This window comes from Notamacropus eugenii, chromosome 3, assembly GCF_028372415.1.
Source record: "Notamacropus eugenii isolate mMacEug1 chromosome 3, mMacEug1.pri_v2, whole genome shotgun sequence".
Lineage (NCBI taxonomy): Eukaryota > Metazoa > Chordata > Mammalia > Diprotodontia > Macropodidae > Notamacropus > Notamacropus eugenii.
The window spans coordinates 297,854,886-297,875,967 of record NC_092874.1 but is presented as its reverse complement, the minus strand read 5'-3'; the positions used below and the strand labels follow the sequence as shown (position 1 = coordinate 297,875,967).

Below are 21,082 nucleotides of genomic sequence, written 5' to 3'. Positions count from 1 at the left end.
CTGAAGAGGAAATCTGGCAGTGTGAAACGCCTCTCACCAGCCCCTCACCTGGGCCCTGCTTCCAATCCTCACACTACCTACTACAGTGAATCAGTGGTCAGCGAGTCCTACGTCAGGGGCCCCCGGGTCGCCTCGGTGGACAAAAGCTCCATCCTACAAGATCAGCTGGACAGCGATGTCTACTGGAGTGAACGTGGTGAGCTCTGGCCAGAGCTTGACAAACCCGAGGGCTTGGGCTGGGGAGAAGGAAGGAAGCTCCTCCCTGTCTTCTAAAGATTCCTAAGGAGGCTAGTGTCTGTTGGGAGTTACCTTACTCCTCCAGGTTAGCTCATCTCCCTGGATCCTCCCAGGTGGGAGATCCTTCCATTCTCCTGAAGCCCCTCAGTCCCATAGATGGCACTTTTCCAGATCTGGGTGACAATAACCATGCCTCCTAAGGCAGAAGGCCACCTGGTTTTGTGCAGCCAATGAGCTAAAAATCATCTTTACATGTTTCAGTAAAGTTCCATTACACTTAAAAACATAAAAAGTGTTCTTACCTCATACAGAAATAGGAAGGGGGCCAGATTTTGCCCTTGTGCAGAACTCCCTTGCTGCCCTAAACCACATGTGGGGGGGCTTCTGGGCTCAGACCCCCAAAGGGGTGGGAAGTCTGACTTCTGAAAAGTTCTGCCAGGTGTTCCACCTCTGGCAGCTGCTGTTGCTGGAAGCCTGAAGCTCCCTGCTTATCAGGCACCTCCATGCTCTGTGCAGGTGGGGACTTGGTGAGGAGGAGGAGAGGCCTGGGAGGTGCTGAGAACAGCAAGATCAATGGACTGAATGAGGGCAAAGTCACCTATGATATCTATGGATCTTCCTCAGGATACTCCTCGGAGGATGACTCTGCAGGTAGGCAGCACTTCCTGCCTACTGGAACTCCATCCCCTGGACGCTGCCCCGTGTACTTTGAAGGGTGCCCCATCCAGGGGGGATGGGGAGAACATAGATTTCAGATAAAAGGATAGAGAACTCTGCAGTCTGGCTCCAGGTGGGGGTTTGGAGGTTGGGAGGGCCCAAGCCTCAGCATGGTAATGGGGATGCCTGAGGCCCACTTGTGTCTCCTTCTGGGTGGCTCCTCATGTCTTCACTTTCCTGCAGGGCACACACTTATGGACCAGCCTGGCTCAGCATCCTCCTTAAGGAATGCTGCCTCCCAAGTTGGCGCTTTCTTGTGGGTGGCCATCACTTTTCCAGGTGGGTTCTGGGAGTGGGTGGGCACACTGCCCAAGGCAGTCCCTGCTGTGGGCCCATAAGAGCTTCCTCATTCCTACGCTGGGGCACACCAGGCCTGGGTGCTAACCCTAGGACAGTGTGTGGAGACAGGCTTTTATGGCAGGATCCCCAGGCACAGCTAGAGAGCCTTGGGAGATTCAAGGAGCAGCTGCAGAGTGAGCAGGCTGGGAGCAAGCTAACTCTGGGATAGGAGGGCGAAGCCTTTGAACCCCTCTGCTGGGACTTTTACAGGTTGGCTCTTTGGCCTGTTCTACTGGTGGCTGGGCACTAACTGCTACCGCCTGACCACAGCTGCCTCCCTGCTGGACGTCTTTGTCTTAACCAGGTCAGTGAGGCTTCCCTGGGCTCTGCCAGAACCAAAGAACCCATGCTTGAAAAAGCTTCACCACCCTTGAGCTCAGTTCAGCTTTTGAGACTTTTGTGCCATGAATCTTATGACAGAAGGTCAGGTCAGGGTCAGGGGTGTGCTGGAATCAGCTGGAACCAGCTTGAACCTGCTCCTGAGTGTCAGCTACCAGTCAGGGCTCCTCTGGGTATCTAGACTGAAGAAGAAGATGGGACAAGTTGTGTGTGCCTTCACCTCCTTCAGAACTGCTTGTTAACCCTTCCCCAGCACATGCCAATCCCCATGAGCACAGGTGCTGCTCTATTCCTGAGTATCTTGGAGGAGCTGTCCCCTCAGTAGTTCCTGCCTCTCATCTCCACTGACTCTGGTGGCTTCACCTTGGCCAGTTGGAAAGTCCTGAGCTCCCAGGGGTTGTAGTCTCTTCCCAGTCCTTCGGGTAGCCAGGCCATCCTTACAGTTTCTCTGTGGGGGGTCATGTCCAGGTTTCCAGGCAGCCTCCAGGGCTGTGTCCAGGAGCCTGTAGAGCAGGGGTAGGGAACCTGCGCTCTCCTGGCCACATGTAGCCTTCTAGGTCCTGGGGTGCAACCTTTGGACTGAGGCCAAGTTTTACAGAACAAATCCTTTTCTTAAGGAGATTTGTTCTTGGAAGTCTAGATTCAGTCAAAGGGCCACCCTTGAGGACCTCAAGTGCCACATGTGATCTCCAGGCTGCAGGTTCCCTATCTAGCTCTGGATTCTTGGGGCCACAGGCTAGGCCCAGGGAGACTAGCCAACCTTGTCAGGGCTTACTCCTTCCAAGTCCCAATTTGACAAGCACTGAAATGATTTAGCCAAAAGAAGCCTGCCCAATTCACTAGCATATAAGCACATTCCTGAGAGCCCTGGGAGGGAGATGCCTTCCACCAGCCCTGTCACCTTTCATAACAACATTCACACATTTGACCAAGGTCAAATTTTCTCCTTCCACTTGACCTCGAGGGCTGTCCATAAAAGCCCAGAGCTCCCCATCGTAGCTGTCCCAGGGTGGGGGCACACCCTTTGTTGGTTTCCTCAGCAGCTCAGGGAGGGTCGCACAGGAATCTGGTGGGGAAGACCAGGCACTAATGTCTCCTCCTTCATCCCCATGAAATCCAGGAGCTTTTCAACTCTGAAGAAGTTGTTTCTGCTTCTCTTGATGCTGTTGCTTCTGGCTTCGCTGGCTTACGGTGAGCCTTGCTGAGTCCCCAGGGCACCCTGCCAGCCCAGACAGACAAGGGCTTGGGGGCAGGGCTGCTGAACGCAAGTCTGGAAGACAGAGCTTTGAAGGGGAGCCTTTAGCCTTTAGGGGAAAAGGGACCCAGGCCTTGTATGGGAAAGTTCTTGTGCCTGAAATGGGATAGACGGCCTGTGTCTCCTCCTCTTGATCCAATCCCACAAGCCTTTCTTGTGCATCTTCTGTATGCAGGCCTCCCAGACTCATGCTGCATGCCTACTATGACAGTGCTGGCTTTACATGGGTGTTTGATCTGCCCCCTCAGTGGTCACTGTCAAGGCACTTGAGGGTGGGGGAACTGGTAGAAGAGCTGAGTCCACAATGAATGGGTTAGCTGGGCAGGACACAGCCAATGCCAGCTCTGGAGGCCTTTGCCCCTTCTCACTGGGGAGAATGGACAGGGTGGTCCTCCCTGGATGGTCCCAAAAGAGCTGTACTCTGTTCAGGAACCATGACATCACTTACCCCCTACTATGAGATGAAGCCCAGCTTGGGAATGGTGACACCACAAGCTGTCAGTTACCAGGACCTCTATTCAGCTGGCATCTCCTGAAAGCACTCTGATCCTCCAGAAGAGACAGGGCTGTATGTGGACCAGGCTTGGGACCAGGAGGCAGGACTTCTCCATGTCCTCTCCCCAGCTGCTTCTTGTCCCTCATTTTTCTCATAATCCAAAAGTGTGTAATGACTCCTGAAAGGATCATGAGAGATGCCTTTCCTGAAGGGTCTTGCCTTCCAGATCATGGGGCCCATAATGCATGCACCTTCCTTGGGCCAGGGTCTGAGCCCATGTGGATGTGACACTGCCAGACACAGTCCAGGTGTAGGTCCTCATCCTGGACATGTTTCCCTTCTGGTGCCTCAGCCTCTGCCTTCATTAGCCTTTCCTCCCATGTGCTAGGTGCTTGGTATTTTTACCCCTATGGACTACAGACATTCCACCCTGCTATGCTGTCCTGGTGGGCAGCAAAGGGCAGCAACAGGAGAGAGGAGGTGTGGGAAGCAGGAGAATCCACCCCATATTTCCAGGTGAGTGCCTGGGTGAGTGCCAGGAACACTTTGTGCAGGACAGGCAGACAGTCTGCTCACAACCAAGTCTGTTCCAATCAACCCCAGAATCACTCAGTCCACTACCATTTCTTAAGTGTGGCCTACTGTGTGTCAGGCACTGTGCTAAGGGATGGGAATTCAAAGAAAGAATTCAAACCCAAACAAACAAGCCCACAGTCCCTGCCCTGAAGGAGTCCCCGAGTCATGAGGAAACAACTAGGTACAATGGAGATCTACCAGGACAGATGGGAGTGAAGCAGTAGAGGGAGTTGGCTATGCTGTTTCTTCTGTGGCAGCCATACAGACTATTACCATACCATCTTTGAAGACAGTTCTGGCCTGGCAGGATCTTCCAGGTGGTGTCCTCTCCTAGCGCTGTCTTTGAAACAGCTCTGCAGCACTATGAGGCATCAGAGGAGGGGGAAGCAGGATTAGCCAGAGGAAGCTGCTTTTGTTTCCATTTTGTAATGAACAAAAGTCTGTTTTATTTCCCTTCTCCCTCTCCCACCCATTCAGAAAAATGAAAAGCAAACCACTTGTAACAAATGTGCAGAGTTAAGCAAACCAGTCCCTTTTTGGCCATGTCTAAAAGATCTATGTCTCCTTCTGCCTCCTGAGGCCATCTCTCCGTCAGAAGTTGGGTCATTTTCCAGAAAAGTACTTGGTCACTGCATCGATCAGAGTTCTAAAGTCTTTCAAAGTTGCTTCTTTGTGGTTCTTCTCACTCTGCTCTGCACCAGTTCATACAAAGTCTTCTCAGGTTTCTCTCAATACCACCTATTTCATTGTTTCTTAGAGCACGGTTGTATTCAATCCTTACACCATAATTTATTCAGCTCTTGCCCAGTTCGGGGGCAAGCCAGTAGTTTCCATTTCTTTGTCTTTGCTGTTTGGGTGCCAAGTGTGTGTCATGCAGAAGATAGGTCATTCATCTCAGTGGTGACAGTCTCTTCTTAATGGTCTGTGCTGTGGGGCAAGAGATGAGAATATAAATCCAGGCTATAATGAAGCCTTCATTTAGTAACCTCGATTTATCCATGGATTTCCATCTCCAAACTCATCAATCTTTGCACCAGGGCCACTCACAAGCAGCATTAGGAGACTCTCTCACCTTGGATATGCAGATCCCTGGGGAGCCAGGGTCAGAAAACCTGGGCTCAAGTTTGAGCTTTGCCACTTGCTAGCTTTGGGACCTGGGGCAGTTCAATGCCAACCTCTCAAGACTCAGCCTCCCGCGTTCCCCCGCTGCCTTCAACTGAAATCATAGTTGCCTCCCCCAAAAGGCCTTCCCTAACACCTTGTCACACAGTGAAGTGATTCTGGAGGGGGGGGGTCTCCAGAAATTGGTAGCAGAGCCCAGACTATCAGAGTTGATCAAGCTGGGAAGACTTGAAGGCTGTGTGCAGATCCTGGTGTCTGCCCACCAGAAGCTTGGCCACCAGGTGATTGGATTTGGGGAGTCATGATGACTTGGGAAGCAGATAAAAAGACCAAACAACCTTTGCCTTCTGCAGCCACCTTCTGTTTGTGGACAGAGGTCAGGGGACCTCAGAGAAGGACAAAGAGTACTTGGTCTCCCTCAGTCCTCACACAGTCCAACCACAGTCTAAGTGGTTGACATTATTCCAGTGTAATCTGAGGGGTGACATGGAGTGGTGGGATAAAGGACATGGCTCTAGAAACAGCAACAGATGAGGTGCTGGATGTCAGATGCACAATGAGGTCCACGATTTTGGACACAGCCAGTGTCAGAATTTGATTTGTCTGACTTCTCATGTCAGCTGCAAGGAGTTTTTTTTTCAGATGTGGGGGGGAAAACAATCAGTGGAATGATCACTCACAGGCAGAAGAATTTGGAGGAGGCAAATCAGCCTCAAGGATTAGATTTCATCACATTTTTAAAGGCAACTAAAAAACCCCATAGTTGCTATTCCAAATGAGCATAAGGCAACAGAGGGCAAAGGAAGTCCAGGAGGAAGCTGAGAAGATCATTTTGTCCTTGTGACCCCAACACTCGGCATAGCCTGTTACACTTAGTGGGAGTGTATGAGTGTTTGTTGGCTGTCATTGTACTAAGTCCACAAAACAACGTGCAAGGGAAGAAGACACAACTATTATTTGTCAGTAAGAAAGTCCCCAGGCACAGGATACATGATCAGCACCAAAAGATGTCACAACGAAACCAAAGGACCATCTTCACGGAATGAGAAATGCTGGTTACACGAATCATTTCAGCATCAAGGACCAGATCAGTGACTGGGCCCCACAAAGGTCAAAATCGAGCAAGTTAGAAGAAAGGGGGACAAAAGGGGAAAAAACATACCGTACAGCTCCAACAGCTCCAGTCCTTCCTCTTCAGATGTGTCAACCACTCAGGCACGGCAAAAGGAACACTGACTCATAGCATCGTTTCCTAAGGATGTTTGACTGCTGCCCCAAAACATCACATTCCAGTGAGAAGGCCAGCAATCCTAGAGGCTGCCTCCGTCAGAGACCAGCGGCTCTTGGCAAGCAAAGAAACCAAAGGCAACACTGGATCTGAAAATAGGCCACTGGCGCAAGAGAAGAAGAGGGTGGTGACTAAAGGATACAAACAGTGGCCCCGTGAAACGGCAAACATCAGGAAGGGCCCTCAGCCTCCCTCTTCAGCTCAGTCCTGAGAGTGGAGGCCCCCAAATTCTTGAGGCAGCTCCTTCCCCTCTCAGTGACTCACCTTGTTAGGAAGCTGTTCCTGCCTCTGAAATGTGCCACAACTTCTACCTTGCCAGGACAAGCAAAGCAACTCTAACCCTGTCCATGTCCACAAAGTCTGAAAACCATTTTCATGTCTCCTCATCGTGTTGTGTGTTTCCAAAAGTTTTCTTGATATCATTGGTTTTTACTTAACCTACCTTTCCCAGTGTGTCTTCTCAGAAAGAGAAGCAGGGAATTTGGAAAAACCCTGCAAAGCTTGTGTGATCTACTAGTGAAAATCATTTTGAATTAGGTACATCTTTACACACACACACACACACACACACACACACACGCACACATCCCACTGACTTTGAAGACTTGTCTCTAGCTTTTGCTTTCATGTGACCCACCTTGCTCAGTGTATCCTTCCCATTTTGCCCTCCCACAGAGCCAGCCCTTAAGCAAAAGAATAAACCAAAAAGGGGAAGAAAAGTTCAGCAGAACACAGCAGGCAAGCCCAGCATTAGATGCAGGTTCCCTGCCAGTATTTCCCACCCTAGCCAGGACGGGAAGGGAAGAAGATCCTCATGGGTCATGTCTGTTCTTTCCATTTCCATGGTTGTCTGTGGTGCTTGTTTTCTTGTTCTCCTCATTCATTTATTCCACTTTTCCCCAGTTCATGTAAGTCTTCTAATTAAGCAGAGTTGTGGCTTCGTACAGCATAGTCATATTTCCTTGTATCCATAAGCCACTCCTCTGTCAATGAGTTCTTTGCTACCAAAGAACTTTCTTAGTGGTTCAGTTGGTATGGCACTGAATAAGTTAATTTAGGTAGTTTTATCATTTTTATGCTACTGGCTTGACCTACCCACGAGGAGTGAGTACATCTCCAACTGTTGAGATCTCTACGTATGAAGAATGTTTTGTAATTGTGTTCATATAGTTCCTGTGTGTGTCTTGGCAGGCAAACTCTCAGGTTGTATACAGTATACAATTGTATACAGTTATTTTCAATGGAATTTCTCTTTCTATCTCTTCCTGCTGGATTTTCTTGATTAATGTATAGAAATGCTGATGGTTTTGATGGGCTTCCAACTTTCTTTAAGTAATTGTTTGAACTGGTTTTGTTTTAAACTGGTTTTTTAGATGACTCTCTAGGGTTCTCTTGGTAAACCATTGTATCATGTACCAAAAGAGATAGTTTTGGTTCCTCATTGCAGTTTTTTCCCTTCAGTTTCTTTTCTGCCTTATTGCTATATCTAGCAGTTGCTGTAACTGGTACAACACTGAATAGCAATGGTTGGCAATGGACTTTCTTCCTTTACCGTGATCTTACTGGGAAGGCTTATCCCCATTACATATCATGCTTGCTCTTGGTTTTAGTTAGATAATACTTATTTTAAAGAAGACTCCATTTATTCCTGTGCTTTCTAGTGTTTTTCAACAGGGATGAGGCATTTTGTCAAAAGCTTTGTCTGCACCTGTTGAAATCATATAAATTTGTTGTTTATGTTATTGATATAATCAGTTACATTTATAGTTTTCCTAATAATTGACCCAGGCCCAACTTCTTGGTATCAATCCAGCTTGGTCACAGTGTCACAATATATCTTTGTGATATATTCCTGTAATCTCCTTTCTTAGCATTTAATATTTTTCATCAATATTCATTAATGAAATTGATCTATAGTTACCTCTCTTGGGGAGACGTGACTCTCCTTGGTTTGGGTATCAAGATTATATTTTTGTCATAGAAAGAATTTGATAAGATTCTATCTTTACCTGTTTTTCAAATCGTTTATTTAGTGTTGGAATTGATTACTTTTTAATCATTTGGAAAAATTTGATTTAGTCCTGGGGTTTTTTCTTAGAGAGATCATTTATAGCTTGTTTCGTTCCTTTTTCTAAGATGGGGTTATTTAAGGGCTCTGTTAAACAGGACTATTTATATTTGTAAAATTCATTTCATTTAGATTTTCATTTTTATTATTGGCATGTAGTTGGGCAACAAAGCTCCTAGTAATTACTTTTATTTTCTCTTCATAGATTGTAAATTCACTGTTTTCATTTTCTGATGTAATAATTTGGTTTTCTTTTGTAAAAATTAAATTAGCCAAGGATTTATCTATTTAATTGTTTTTCTCAAAGCTTATAGTTTTATTTATTAGTTCATTGGGGTTTTGTTCTTTCAATTTCGTTCATCTTTCTATCGATTCAAGATTTTAATTTTGGTGTTTAATTGGGAAGGGATTAATCTGTTGGTTTTCTAAATATTTTAGTTGCATGTCTAATTCTTTAATCTGTTTCTTTGTCTCTTTGATTGATGTAAGCATTTGAAAATATACATTTCCCTCTAAGTCCTGCATTGACTGCATCCCCAAAATTTAGTTATGTCATTGTCACCATGAAATTGTTAACCATTTCTATGATTTGTTCTTTGACTCATCCATTCTTTAGGATCCATTCTGTAAGATCCATTCTTTTTCTCCAACTCCTCTATTTGTGTATCTTTCTGTTTCAAGCATATTTCTTGTAAATAACATATTGTTGGATTCTGGTTTCTAATCCATTCAACTGTATTCTTCCATTTTATGAGTGAGTTCATCCCATTCCCATTCACAGTTGTGTTCATTAAATGTATATTTTTTTCCATGCTATTCTTTTACACTCATCCTTTTGTTTTTTACTCTGTCCCTTCTTCAGTAGTCTTTTGTTTCTGACCTTTGCCTCCCTTAATCTATCCCGTCATTCTTCCCTCCCCCTCACCTTTCTCTTAGACGCTTTTCCTCCTACTTCTCCTTGCGTAAAATGAATCTCTCCATCTCATTGTGTGTGTATGTGTATTCTTCCCTCTTTCAACCAGTTCAGATGAGAATAAGGTTCGTGTTGCCTGTTCCCCTCTTCTGTCCCTCCCATTGTATAAACTCTTTCTAGTGCACCCCATTTATGAGATAACTTTCCCCATTCTTTCTCTCCTTCCCCACAACCTTCCAGTGCATTTCTCTTCTCCACCCTTCCATTCTTTTGAGATCCTCACAACATAATACAGTCATTCAGGTCGCTATCTATTTAGACTGCTTCTAGGACCCGTGGTGATCATAAAATTCTGAAGTGGTTACATGTATCATCTTGCCACACAAGGGATCTAAACAATTTGCCCTTTTTTAGTGACTTGTGATTTCTCACTCATGTTCACCTTATTATTCTTCTCCTGAGTTCTGTGTTTGAATGTCAAATTTTCTATTCTGTTCTGGTCTTTTCATCAGGAATGCTTGAAAGTTCTCTATTTCAGGAAGGGTCCTTATTCCCCTGTAGGACGATACACAGTTTTGCTGGGTAGTTTAATCTTATTGTGGGCTCTAATCCTAGATCTTTTCCACTCCAGAATATGATATCCCAAGCCCTGTACTCCTTTAATGTGGAAGCTTCTAAATCTCATGTGTCCTGACAGTACTGGATTATTTCTCTCTGGCTATTTGCAGAATTTTCTCCTTGACCTGGCAGTTCTGGATTTAGAACAGTTGCTGGGAGTTTTCATGTAGGGGTTTCTTTCAGGAAATGATTTGTGGTTTCAAGTTCTACTTTGCCCTCTGATTCTAACACATCGGGGCATTTTCCTTTGTAATATCTTAAAATATTATGTTGAGCTCCTTTTTTGTTCCTGGCTTTTGGATAGACAAATGACTCTCCAATTCTCTCTCCTCAATCCATTTCTAGGTCATTGGAGTTTTGTATGAGATCCTATACATTTTCTCTTGAATTGATTTTATTTTTTGTTGTTGTCTCCTAGAGTTATTAGCTTCTATTTGCTCAGTTCTAATTTTTAAGGAATTCAGTATTTTTGTGCCTCTTTTACTAATTATTCACTCTTTTCTCATATCTTTCTTGTACCGCTTTTTAAAAATTTTTCCTCTTCCACTCTTAAAATCACTTTTTGTTCATTTTTATCTCATTCTTTAACTCTTCTAGGAATTCTTGTTCAACTCTTATCCAATCTACCCTTTTTCTTGGAGGATTTGCTTAAAGATATCTTCAAGTCATTGGCTTCTTCTGTCTTTCTGTCTTGAGCCATAGTAGCCCTTTGTGGTCAGGTTCAGTTTTGTTTACTCATTCTTCCAGCCTATTTCTTGACTATGAACTTGATGTTGGCATTGGGCTCAGCTCACCTCTGGGCTTTCTTAGTTCAGTCCGCAAACTTTCAGTGCTTCCATAGTGGTGATATCTGTTCACTGCTATTCTTGTCTGAGTTGTGCAAGTTCCTGACTCAGGTTTAGGTCTTCTGGCTTGCGGGTGCTGGAGTTTCTGTAGAATGTTATTGGACTCAGTCATTGTTAGCACACTTTGAGGTTCTGCAGGTTCAGAGGGACCGAACTTATTGAGTCTTCTTGCGTCTGGGTCTCCTACCCGAGGTATCCCACTGCAGGACTAAAAGTGAACATTGAGCCCCCAGCTGTGCTCTGGGGCTCAGGTCCAGAACCTCTTTGCAGAACCCCTTTCTTGATCAGTGCTCAGCTAGGGCCTCGCTCACTCATAACTGCTCCTCTCAGCCCTACGTCTGTAGCCTAGAAGAGTCATTTGGCCCCCTTCATGCTCCCAGGATAGCCTGGGATCTGCTCCTGCTCAGGGATTCAGTTCTAGCCCTTTTACCATCCTTGGGCAATGAAATGCTTCCCACTGTCCTGGCTGCCATTATGTTGGGCTCCTGGCCAGCCCCCACCTCAGTGTCCACAGCTCTCTTATTTCTTAAGCTTCCCTGGGCTGGAGAAATGACGCACAGGGATGTTTTCTTGGCTTTCCTCATGAGAATGTGGTCTGGCACATTATCTAGATGGTTAGAGAGGAGGTGGGCTGGGCTCATCAAAAATGCCCACCCTCCCTCTGTTCTCTTGGTTCTGCCCCTGTGCTGTGTGGTTGGTGGGGAGGGGACCTTCTGCATGCTTAGCCTCCTTTGTACCTCTTGGGGAGGTCTCTGACCTGGCTTTTTGCCCTGAGCTCTCTCAGCTTCTTTGCCATTTCGACCCTGGTGACCCTGGCCCTCCCTCATCACTCTCCTGGCTCACTGCCGCAGTGTCCTGAGTGGCCTCCCTGCCTCCAGTCTGTTCTGCACTCTGCTGTCAAAGGAACTTTCCTTAAGAACAGAGCAGACCAAGTGACTTCCCTCCTCAGTCAATGGCAGGGCCTCCCCTTTGCCCCCCAGAGGAAAACAGCCCCACCCTGTCTTTCCAGCCTTAGCCTCATTGGTCTTCTGTACTCCTTTCACACTCGGTGACCCTACCCAAATGGCTGCCCCCATGCTGAGAATTCATTCTGGTGCTCTTTCTTCCAGTCAGCCTGTCAACCCACATGTATTTATTAAGCACTTCCTCAGTGCCGGGTCCCGGCCTAGGGGACACAGGTACCCAAAATGAAACCATTCCCATTGACCAGGAACTTCCATTCTCAGGCGGAGACCAACAATGCTTACGTTTTTGTAAATAGCGTAAGTGTGAAATGAAGAAATCTGCCGACAGCAGTTAAACGACCTGGTGGCTTTTAATGTCCTTGTCTCCTCCATTCAAATGGAAGTTCTTCGTACACAAGAAAGGTTTCCTTCTTGGTCCTTGTGTTCTCAGCACTCAGCCCCACCTCGGGCACACAGTGGTGCTTAACAAATGCCCAGTGCTCCTTGTTCCTCCTCCTAAGAGACTTTTCATCTTTGTGTGTTTTCCTCCTTGTTCCCAAGGCTGAACAGCATGTCCTGTCCAAGGTTCATGCCCTAGAAAGGCGGCTGGAAACTCTGGCTTCTGAATACTCTGCACGTTGGCAGAAGGAGGCCATCAGGCTGGAGTTGCTGGAGCTGCAGGGGGCCAGTGGGAATGGAGGTGGAAAAAGCCTGAGCCACGAGGATATTTCAACTCTCCTGGAGGGCCTGATGAGCCAATGGGAACCCACCCTGAAGAAGGACTTCCGTAGGGACACCACTGCCCACATCCAGGTGAGGAGAACGCTCTGCTAAGAAGACCAGGTCGGCAAGCCCAGCTAGTGGAAGGCATAGAGGTCTTGAGGTGAGGCAGCACTCTGGGCTTGGCAGGACCTGCCAAGTTCTCTGGGTCTTGTTGAACGCCTGTCTCCTTTTTTGTGGTCTCCAGGAAGCACTCACCACCCTCAGGGCAGAACATCGGCAAGATTTGGATAATGTTCTAAAGAAGATTTCTCAGGCATCCCAGGTAATCCAGAAGCTCTGACGCTTCTGGAGGCAGAGACACAGGGGATGGAGGGTGGGGGGGGGGGGGGCGGGGGAAAGGGTGCGGGGAGTGGGGGATAGGGGGCAGAGACGTCTTGGGGGAGGTCACTTGTAGCTGGAAATGTTGGTGCTGCTGTCAGTAGACCTAACACTTGCTTACAGGTTTCTGGCCAGATTCCATACTTGTATGGGAGCATATTCGATTGACTCATTGTCCCTGAGAGCTCCTGTCTGAGGACTCTGGATCCCCTTGTCCGAAGGATAAGCAGAGAGCTTACTGATCTAAAGCAACCTAAGCCTCCTCCTGTAGCTCCTTTCTGGAACCCCTTTCCTGTACTGAGCACATCCATGCATGAAGACTAGGGAGGGATAAGATTGTCAATGAGAAGACTGTAACTCAACAGCTGAGTTTGAAACTCTTTTCAGGGACTGAGAAGTGACCTCACCACTCTAGGGAAAGTGGTTCATGCCTAATCTCAGCTGAGTTGGGGTCTCTGTCAGATGCCTCCTCTTGGTGGGATGATAAGAGAGGAGTCCAGTCTTTGAAAGGTCTAGCCCAAACTCAAGGTCAAGATTTCTGGAGCCCAACAGTTTGCAGAGACTCAGATCCTCCTTAGCAGACAGAGGGTCCACCCAGAGGAGACAATGAGTCCCCAGAGTGTGGTTTGGTGTTTTCATCAGTCTCATTGTGCCATCATCTTCCTTACAGGAGCTGGAAAGCTGGGTGCTCCAGCTAAAATCTGAATGGCAGAGGTAAGGCCCCAAACTAACTGGCAAAGAGAAGAGGAGGGAAGGAAGGCTAGAAATCTAGACCAGAGAAAGCACCACTGAGATTCTCTGGGGGGGTGTCAGTAGAGCCAGAATACTTGGGTTAGCATGTCCATAGGATTAATCCCAGCTGGTAAGGACCTCAGAGAGCAGATGAGGGTCCTGAGGCCTGGGAGGGAAATGACTTGGCCAGGGTCACACAGGGAGTAAATGTCAGGGAAGACTTGCACCCAGATCTCTGGTTCTGTTCTTTCCCTTTGATAGTGGTTCTGCTTGACTCTATCCTGTGTCACTAGCCAGTGGCTGCCCTTCCCTTTTCCTTTTGTCACTGTCTAGTTTGGCCCAAGAAGCCCTCCAGGAAAACATATTAAAGGCTATGGGTCCACTGGAGGCCCAGCTGGCTGGCCTGAGACAGGAACTGGCAGCCCTGAGCCAGAGACAGGCTGCAGCGGCAGAGGAAGTAGACCTTTGGCCACAGAAGATGGCAGCCCTGCGCAGTGATGTGAGTCCTCCAGTCCACCACTTAGACCACATGTGCCCCTCTCTCCAAGGTGGGCTGCCTGAGCATCTGCCCAGGGAGACCCAACCCTCTAAGGTGTCCACTGGGGTCCAATGAGATCTTTTTTGGTAGACCTGAAAGCAGTGGAAAAATGCCAGTCACTTGGTTCACAGCCGTCCCTTCCCTGGCACCAGGAAGACATGCATAGGCTCTGAGCTCTCAGAGTCTTTCTAGACACCCCCTCCCCAGGTCCCCTGTCCCGGCCCTCTTTCTTCCTTACCTCTACTGCTTTGTGGATGGTCTCTGGTGGTTTCTAGGTGGAGTCTCAGTTCCCAGCCTGGATCAGTCAGTACCTTCTTCGAGACAAGGGCGCTAAGGCTGGGCTTCTTCAGCTGGAGGAGGTACAGGCCCAACTTCGGGACCTGGAGCACAGAATCCTCACTCAGGTGGCAGAAGGGCAGGTCAAATCTGCCAGTGAAGCTGCTGCCAGCCTGAGGCTGACCCTTCACAAGGAAGGAGTGACTGGGGTCACAGAGGAGGTGAGGCCTGCCCCATTCCCTGTCTGCCTGTCGGAGGTCATGGGTTTGCCCTGAGAGGAGCCTCCAGGGAAGGAAGGGGAAGCCCTGGCAGAGCAGGTAGCACACGTGGCCCTCTGGTGAAAGGGCTGGGCCAGTTCTGCAGGCAGCTAGGCCCATGAGTCCATCCATGCCTGTCTTTTAGGATGTGCACCAGATTGTGAATGAGGCCCTGAAGAGATACAGTGAAGACCGCATTGGGCTAGTGGATTATGCCCTGGAGTCCTCAGGTAGGTAGCCTGTAGAAAGCCAGAGGGCTGGGGACATGATGGTTGCCCATTAAGGGACAGCAGGAATTAAAAACTCATGATGCCCCTTATGGGACGGGGCAGTTGAAGGGCTGATGCCCTGGCAGTGACCCCTCATCTTCAGGACTACCTCTGTGTCCTGCCAGCCCTCAGCTGCCCCCACCTCACTTCTCTCCCTCTTGTTCTTTCAGGGGCCAGCATCATCAGTAGCCGCTGCTCAGAGACCTATGATACCAAGACGGCCCTTCTCAGTCTGTTTGGCATCCCCTTGTGGTACTATTTCCAGTCCCCAAGAGCCATCCTCCAGGTATGACAGAACAAAGGGCCCCCAGCTTGGCTCTCTGCCATCTCCCACCTTCTGTGGGGGCTGGGCTCTCAAGGTGGGAGGATTACACAATGGAAATCTATTCCATTGGCTGCCCACCTGACTTGTCACCTGACTTGTCTTCTGCCCACAGCCAGATGTTTACCCTGGCAACTGCTGGGCATTCCGGGGCCCCCAGGGCTTTGCTGTGGTTCGATTATCTGCCCGCATCCACCTCAGTGCTGTCACCTTGGAGCATGTACCCAAAGCCCTGTCTCCCATCAGCAACATCCCTAGCGCCCCCAAGGATTTTGTCATCTTGGTGAGTATCTGAGCCTTGCAGCTCTCCATTCCAGTATGCCTGACAGCCATTTCTTAACAGCAGCATTGTGAGGTGAGGAATGGAAGGATGTGCCCATTTTACAGCTGGGATATTGAGGCTGGTCTCTGGACTCCACAACCAGCCCTTTCCCTGCTCCCCCTCTTCTTAGAGAGAAGCCAGAAGAGGACAGCTGACAGCAGTCAAGATTTCAATGCTGTCTCAGGGTCCTTTTATACAACTCCTTTATACATGGGTGCCTCCATGGCCAGGTGTCCCATGGGGGAGCTGAGTGGGGATGATGAGCACCATTCCCTACAGTCACCTCCTTAGGGCAGAGTTGGAATGTCCTCATAAGGAGGATGTGGGTGAAAAAAGTGGAGCCAGAGGAGAAGAAGAAACGTGTAGGGGAACAGGATGCTTCAGGACCTAAATCCTGATAGATGAAGAAACTGAGGCACCTACAATTAAATTGTGTGTCCCAAGCCATTCAGCAGCTTAGGGGAAGAGGCAGAGAAGGAGGCCAGGGGCTTGGAGGGAAAAGGATCTGTCTACTGAGTTAGTGAGAGATGCTGGAAGGTGAGGGGACCAAAGAAGGAAACATCATGGTGGCTTTTCCTTTCTCCCCTTTACTCTCCCCAATGTATCCCCCCCTACACCCCCTTCCTCCTCCTCTTCCACCTCCTCCTCCACAACCTCCCCTTCCTTTGCCTCCCTGGATAGATCTGGATTCATGTCCTAACAGCATGACCTTTCCTCTAACCCCCTCCCATCCATCCATCCATCCATCCATCCCTTCCCTTTGCTTTTCCTTCTCTGTAGGGGCTAAATGAAGATTCACAGTCGGAAGGGGTGGCCCTCGGGCACTTTACCTATGATAATGCTGGGGAGTCCATTCAGACCTTCCACTTTCAGGTATGGAGGGCTGGCCCCACAGTGTCCCAGGGAGGCTGGTGCTCTTGAAGGCTAGATCACCAGCCATGGGATGCTGTGGCTTTGCTAGGAGCTGCAGTTTGAGCCAGGACCCCATGGTTCTGATAGCAACCTGAGGGATAACATTCAGCCACTGAAGAAGGCCTGCGGGGGACGGGCTCTGGGGTCAGGATGTCCACCAAGGGATCACGAGCCTTCCTGACCCCAGTCTCCTCTTCCCACAGGGCAATGACACAGCCCCATACCAGGTGGTCGAACTTCGGATCTTAAGCAACTGGGGTCACCCTGAGTACACCTGCATTTACCGCTTCCGGGTCCATGGGAAGCCTGCCAATTAGCCTCTCCCCCCCAGGGCCTTTCCCCTCTTTCCCCCTTCAGCCCCTCCCCTCCCCCAGCAAGCACTTCATCCCACTTTCTCGCCCTCTCCCACACTTCATCCCTTATGGCCACTGTGGCTTCTGGGAGAGATACAAGGTGGGAGCCTACCACCATGGAGCAGTTTGGCCCCACCCTGCCCTCTCTGATGGAGAGGAGATCACCAGCTCAGCTATTTGTTTCACTCCCCATCCTCTTGAGGGTCAGGTGGCCCAGCTCCCTACCAGGCCCTGCCTGCCCTCAGGAGGTGTATACACAGCTATGTATGATATGTTGAAGGTGTGAGTCAAGACATCATGAGGGCCTTATTATGCTCAGCAGCACTCAGAACCACAGCTTAGGCCACCTTAGCTTACCTTGCCCAAGAGTCTAGGTCAAAGAACTTGGTTTATTGAGGGCATGACAACTTGGGCAGTTCCAAAGGGCAGACTGGTAGACAGTCTGTCTTGGGCATGCCCCAGCAGGTGGCTAAAGCTCCCGTCCATGGTAGCATGCATAGTTCTCTTTACCATGGGGCATGATGGGGGCAGTCTTTGAAATCTGAAGTATCTGGGACTGGCCACAATTCCCTGGTGTTAAGTTTATTGGGATAGAGTTGGGGTTAGTTTTTTGGAGTTAAGGCTGGGATGGGAGGGGAAGGGCAAATTCTTTGGCCCTGCGGGCCGATTGTATTATGTATATAGATAGATATTTATATTTATACATAGATCTCTTTGTTCTTTGTTATCAGACAGAAAAGCTACGGGCTTCATTTCCGGCTTCCTCCCCCTGGGGCCCAGGGTGATATTCACTCCAGCTCCAGCTTGGGCTGGGGGGCAGGCTGTCAGGCACGGATCCTCACAGTGACATTGCCATCCTTCCTGCCTTTTACTGTAGGAGGGAAGGCAGGCCTTCACACCACAGGGCTGGCCACTGGTCCCTGAAGCAAGCAGGGGCACTCACTCATCTGCAGGCTTTGGGGGTCACCAGCAGACAGTGGCAGGCTGACCCTAGCTGGCCCTCAACCCAGTTTGCTCCCTCTGCTTCTGTTCGCTTACCAGGAAGCTGGCGTCTGAGCAGCCCTGCATAGGAACCTACAGATGGGGTCTTAGTTCTTCCCCATCACAAAGGCTACTGTTTAATTCTTTACTTTGATTTTTTAATCAACAAATTCTAATTTATGCCTATGCAAATATAAATTTTCTCTGGGATCTGTGGCTTCTCCTTGTCCACCTGTTGCTCTTGAGGCCAACTTGGAGTAGTGGGGAAAAGAAGGTGGTATTCTGGTAGAAACTCCCTGGTTAAAGGGTGGCTTCCTTGCTGCTGAGTGAGGCCTGGGAGGGATTGTCCTGGGCATCGAGAGGGAGCTAAGCCCAGGCCTGGGCTGGGAGAAGCAAAGCTGGGTAAGGGAACCAGAGGAGGCTTTCTCATTTCTGCCTGCTCCTTTAAAGCTCACCCAAGGCCTCTCCTGGTCTTAATCCTCCCTCAGTGCGCCCAAATTGATGTTTTATACTTCCTTGTGTGTGTCTGCATATCCATACATAAACACACACCTATCCAGACAGACATTCCTCTGTGTGCCTGCTCCATCTTTCAGGAGCAGGACAGCTTTCTAAGGAAAAGAGCTTTGTGTCTGCCTTGGTCTCCCCCATAGCTAGCACAAGGCCTGCCACCCAGCAGACACTTTATCTGAGCATTGCTATTCACTTCAACTCAGGTGTAAAGAAAGAATATACTCTACAGCCTTCTCAACAAGGGGTCACCAGCATGCCTTTGACAGCCTCCAGCAAGGGTTAAACACGTCACAAACTGCCAGCCGTCCTCTTCCACTTTCAGACAGCTCAAGTTGTTGGGAAATTTGTCCTGAAATCAGGCTGAAATCTATCTTTGGGCATCTTCCACCCACTATTCCTCGTTCTTTCATCCTGGGTCAAGCAGAACACGCTAATCCCCCTTCCACATCACTTTTCAAATAGTAGCATTAGAGAGTGGCTACTGCGTGCCAGCCACTGTGCCGAGCACTTTACAAATATCTCCTTTGATCCACACAACAACCCTGTGAGGTAGGCACCATTTCTAGACCCATTTTGCAGATGAGGAAATGTAGGCACAGAGGTGAAATGACTTGTCCAGGGCCACACAGCTGGTAAGTATCTGAGGGAGAATTTGAACTTGGATCTTCCTGCTTCCAGGTGCAGAGTTCCATCTCCTGTGCCACCTGAAGACAGTTCTCATGGTCCTCTGACAGCTTCTCAAGGGCCTTACACCATGTTCTTGGAGCCCTTCATCATTCTGTTCACCCTTCTCTGAATGCACCTCACCTTGGTCATTTCTTTCCCACACTGTGATGCTCAGGCCTGAACACTGCCCTCTAGCTGTGGTCTCCTCAGGACAGACTTGGGCTGACCTGTTACTGACCCCCCTTCCTAGATCGTAGGCCTCTCCATGCCCCTCAGGAAGGCACTGGTCATTCCAACCATCAAGTTTAACTAGTGATTCACACAGACACTGCTATCCCCTAAAATCCCCAAATCCTTTAACAGGAGCCATGGCTGCATCACCCTCCCCCACTCATTGGTTTTTCTTTTCTAATTCTTGTTGAGGACTCTGCTTTTACCTCCACTGGATATTTTCATTTGGATAGAATCCTAAATTTTAGCTAGCTGAAACCTCCTCCATCCTATCAGTCATGTGACATCTCGACCCCTCCCTCCCAGCTCTAGCATTGGCACATTTGGACAAGCACACCTTGTGCTATTTCACTGAAGTCGTTGATAAAAATGCTGAACAAGCACGGAGAAAAGGGGAGATCCCTGGGGCAATCAGGACAATTCCCCTGAGACCTCCCAGGGAGCTGGCATCAGCTCATTAGCCAGCACTCGACAGGTAGGGCAATGTAACCCGTTAACCCTTTCCAAATCCACCTGTCATCTGAGATTCAGACTGTGCTAAAATCTGACTGCACTTTGCAGAATTGCTCTGATCCAAGCAAAGACTAGCAGCTCATCAGACACCATTTTACAAGGGATCTGGGATCTTGGCAGCGTAGGCAGGAAATGCACATTTTTATCCTGTGCAGTTCTGCCCTCCTGTCACGAAAACAAACTGCTTCGTGGACCAAAGGAGAGATAGTGCTCAGAGTCTGAAAAAGTTCTTGTTCAACTGAGGTTGGAAATGGCTTTCTTGATGGAGCAGTTCCCACCTGCTTGATGAACTCATGCACCTTATATAAAGCAGTGAACAGGAAGGGAGAGTTCAGGATTCTCTGTCCAGAGTCACTTGCCCATAATGTCTCATTGAGGCACAAAGCACAAATGGGGCAAGAACATAAAATCAGGGTTACCTAAGGGACATTTAGAATAGGCTGGAGCTCACCTTGAGATGGGAGAGAAGGGAGAGTGAGGTTAATAAACCTTTGCCTCTATGCTTCTAACTTAAGGGGGGAGTGGTGGGGGGGAAGAGTTTAAAAAGGAAAGTAAGTTAATCTGGGTCCTACAATTACCTAAAGGTAACCTGTCCAATCCAGTAGGCAGAGATGCAGAGATTTTACAGAGCTCTAGGGAGCCCAGCCTCTTAACAGGCATGACCTGGATGAAGATCCCGACCAGGAGACTGAGAAAGGGCAGTCAAACATGAAGGAAGAAAAACAGGTGAGGTTGGACTCATGAAAACCTGGAGAGAAAAGAGTGGGAAGGAGAAGAAGACCCTGGATTCAATCCTGGGTCCGTTACTCTTCTCTCTTCATTCTACTTCACTCAGTGATCTCATCAGCTGCCATGGATTGAATCACCCTCTCCATGCTCATGATTTCTCAAATCTACCTATTCTGCCTAAAACCCTTTGCTGACCTCCAGTCTTTCATCTCTCGTTGCTTTGTTGATGCCACAAATTGGATGTCGTGTAGATATTTTCAGCTCAACATGTCCAAAACAGAACTCTTCATCTTCCCCCTATTCTTTCCCCTCCTACCTTCCCTATTACTGTAGAGGGCACCACCATCTTCCAGGCTCCTAACCTTGGCATCATCTTCAAATCCTAACTTCTGTCCAAGGGATTGCCAAAGATTGTCCAATTTACCTCTGCAACATCTCTTGTGGATTTCAGCTTTGCAGCACCTCTCATCAGTTTCACCTCTCCAACATCCCTTGCAGATTTCACCCTTCAACATCTCTCAGATTTCATCTTTGCAGCATCTCTGATCAGTTTTACCTCTCCAACATCTCTTGTCCATTTCAGCTTTGCAACATTTGTCATCAATTTCAC

At 48.5% G+C, this 21,082-nt stretch overlaps 1 protein-coding gene across 1 annotated transcript; it reads left to right on the top strand.

Moving 5' to 3' along the window:
- The first annotated feature begins 1,148 nt into the window (after window positions 1-1,148).
- LOC140532104 (SUN domain-containing protein 2-like) lies at window positions 1,149-16,803 on the top strand. Its single transcript, XM_072650649.1, has 14 exons — window positions 1,149-1,233; window positions 1,504-1,597; window positions 3,063-3,159; window positions 3,804-3,899; window positions 12,319-12,570; window positions 12,725-12,802; window positions 13,529-13,572; window positions 13,924-14,089; window positions 14,404-14,625; window positions 14,807-14,891; window positions 15,101-15,216; window positions 15,368-15,535; window positions 16,355-16,447; window positions 16,690-16,803. The coding sequence occupies exons 1-14, from the start codon at window positions 1,149-1,151 to the stop codon at window positions 16,801-16,803; spliced, it is 1,710 nt and encodes a 569-aa protein (XP_072506750.1).
- The last annotated feature ends 4,279 nt before the right edge of the window (window positions 16,804-21,082 follow it).

What these genes read in the sequence shown, in the direction of transcription:
- LOC140532104 (XM_072650649.1), top strand. Translation starts at nt 1,149, where the DNA reads ATGGACCAGCCTGGCTCAGCATCCTCCTTAAGGAATGCTGCCTCCCAA. An exon ending in GACGTCTTTGTCTTAACCAG is followed by an intron (nt 1,598 to 3,062) that starts GTCAGTGAGGCT and finishes TTCTGTATGCAG; the next exon opens with GCCTCCCAGACTCATGCTGC. An exon ending in AGATTTCTCAGGCATCCCAG is followed by an intron (nt 12,803 to 13,528) that starts GTAATCCAGAAG and finishes TCTTCCTTACAG; the next exon opens with GAGCTGGAAAGCTGGGTGCT.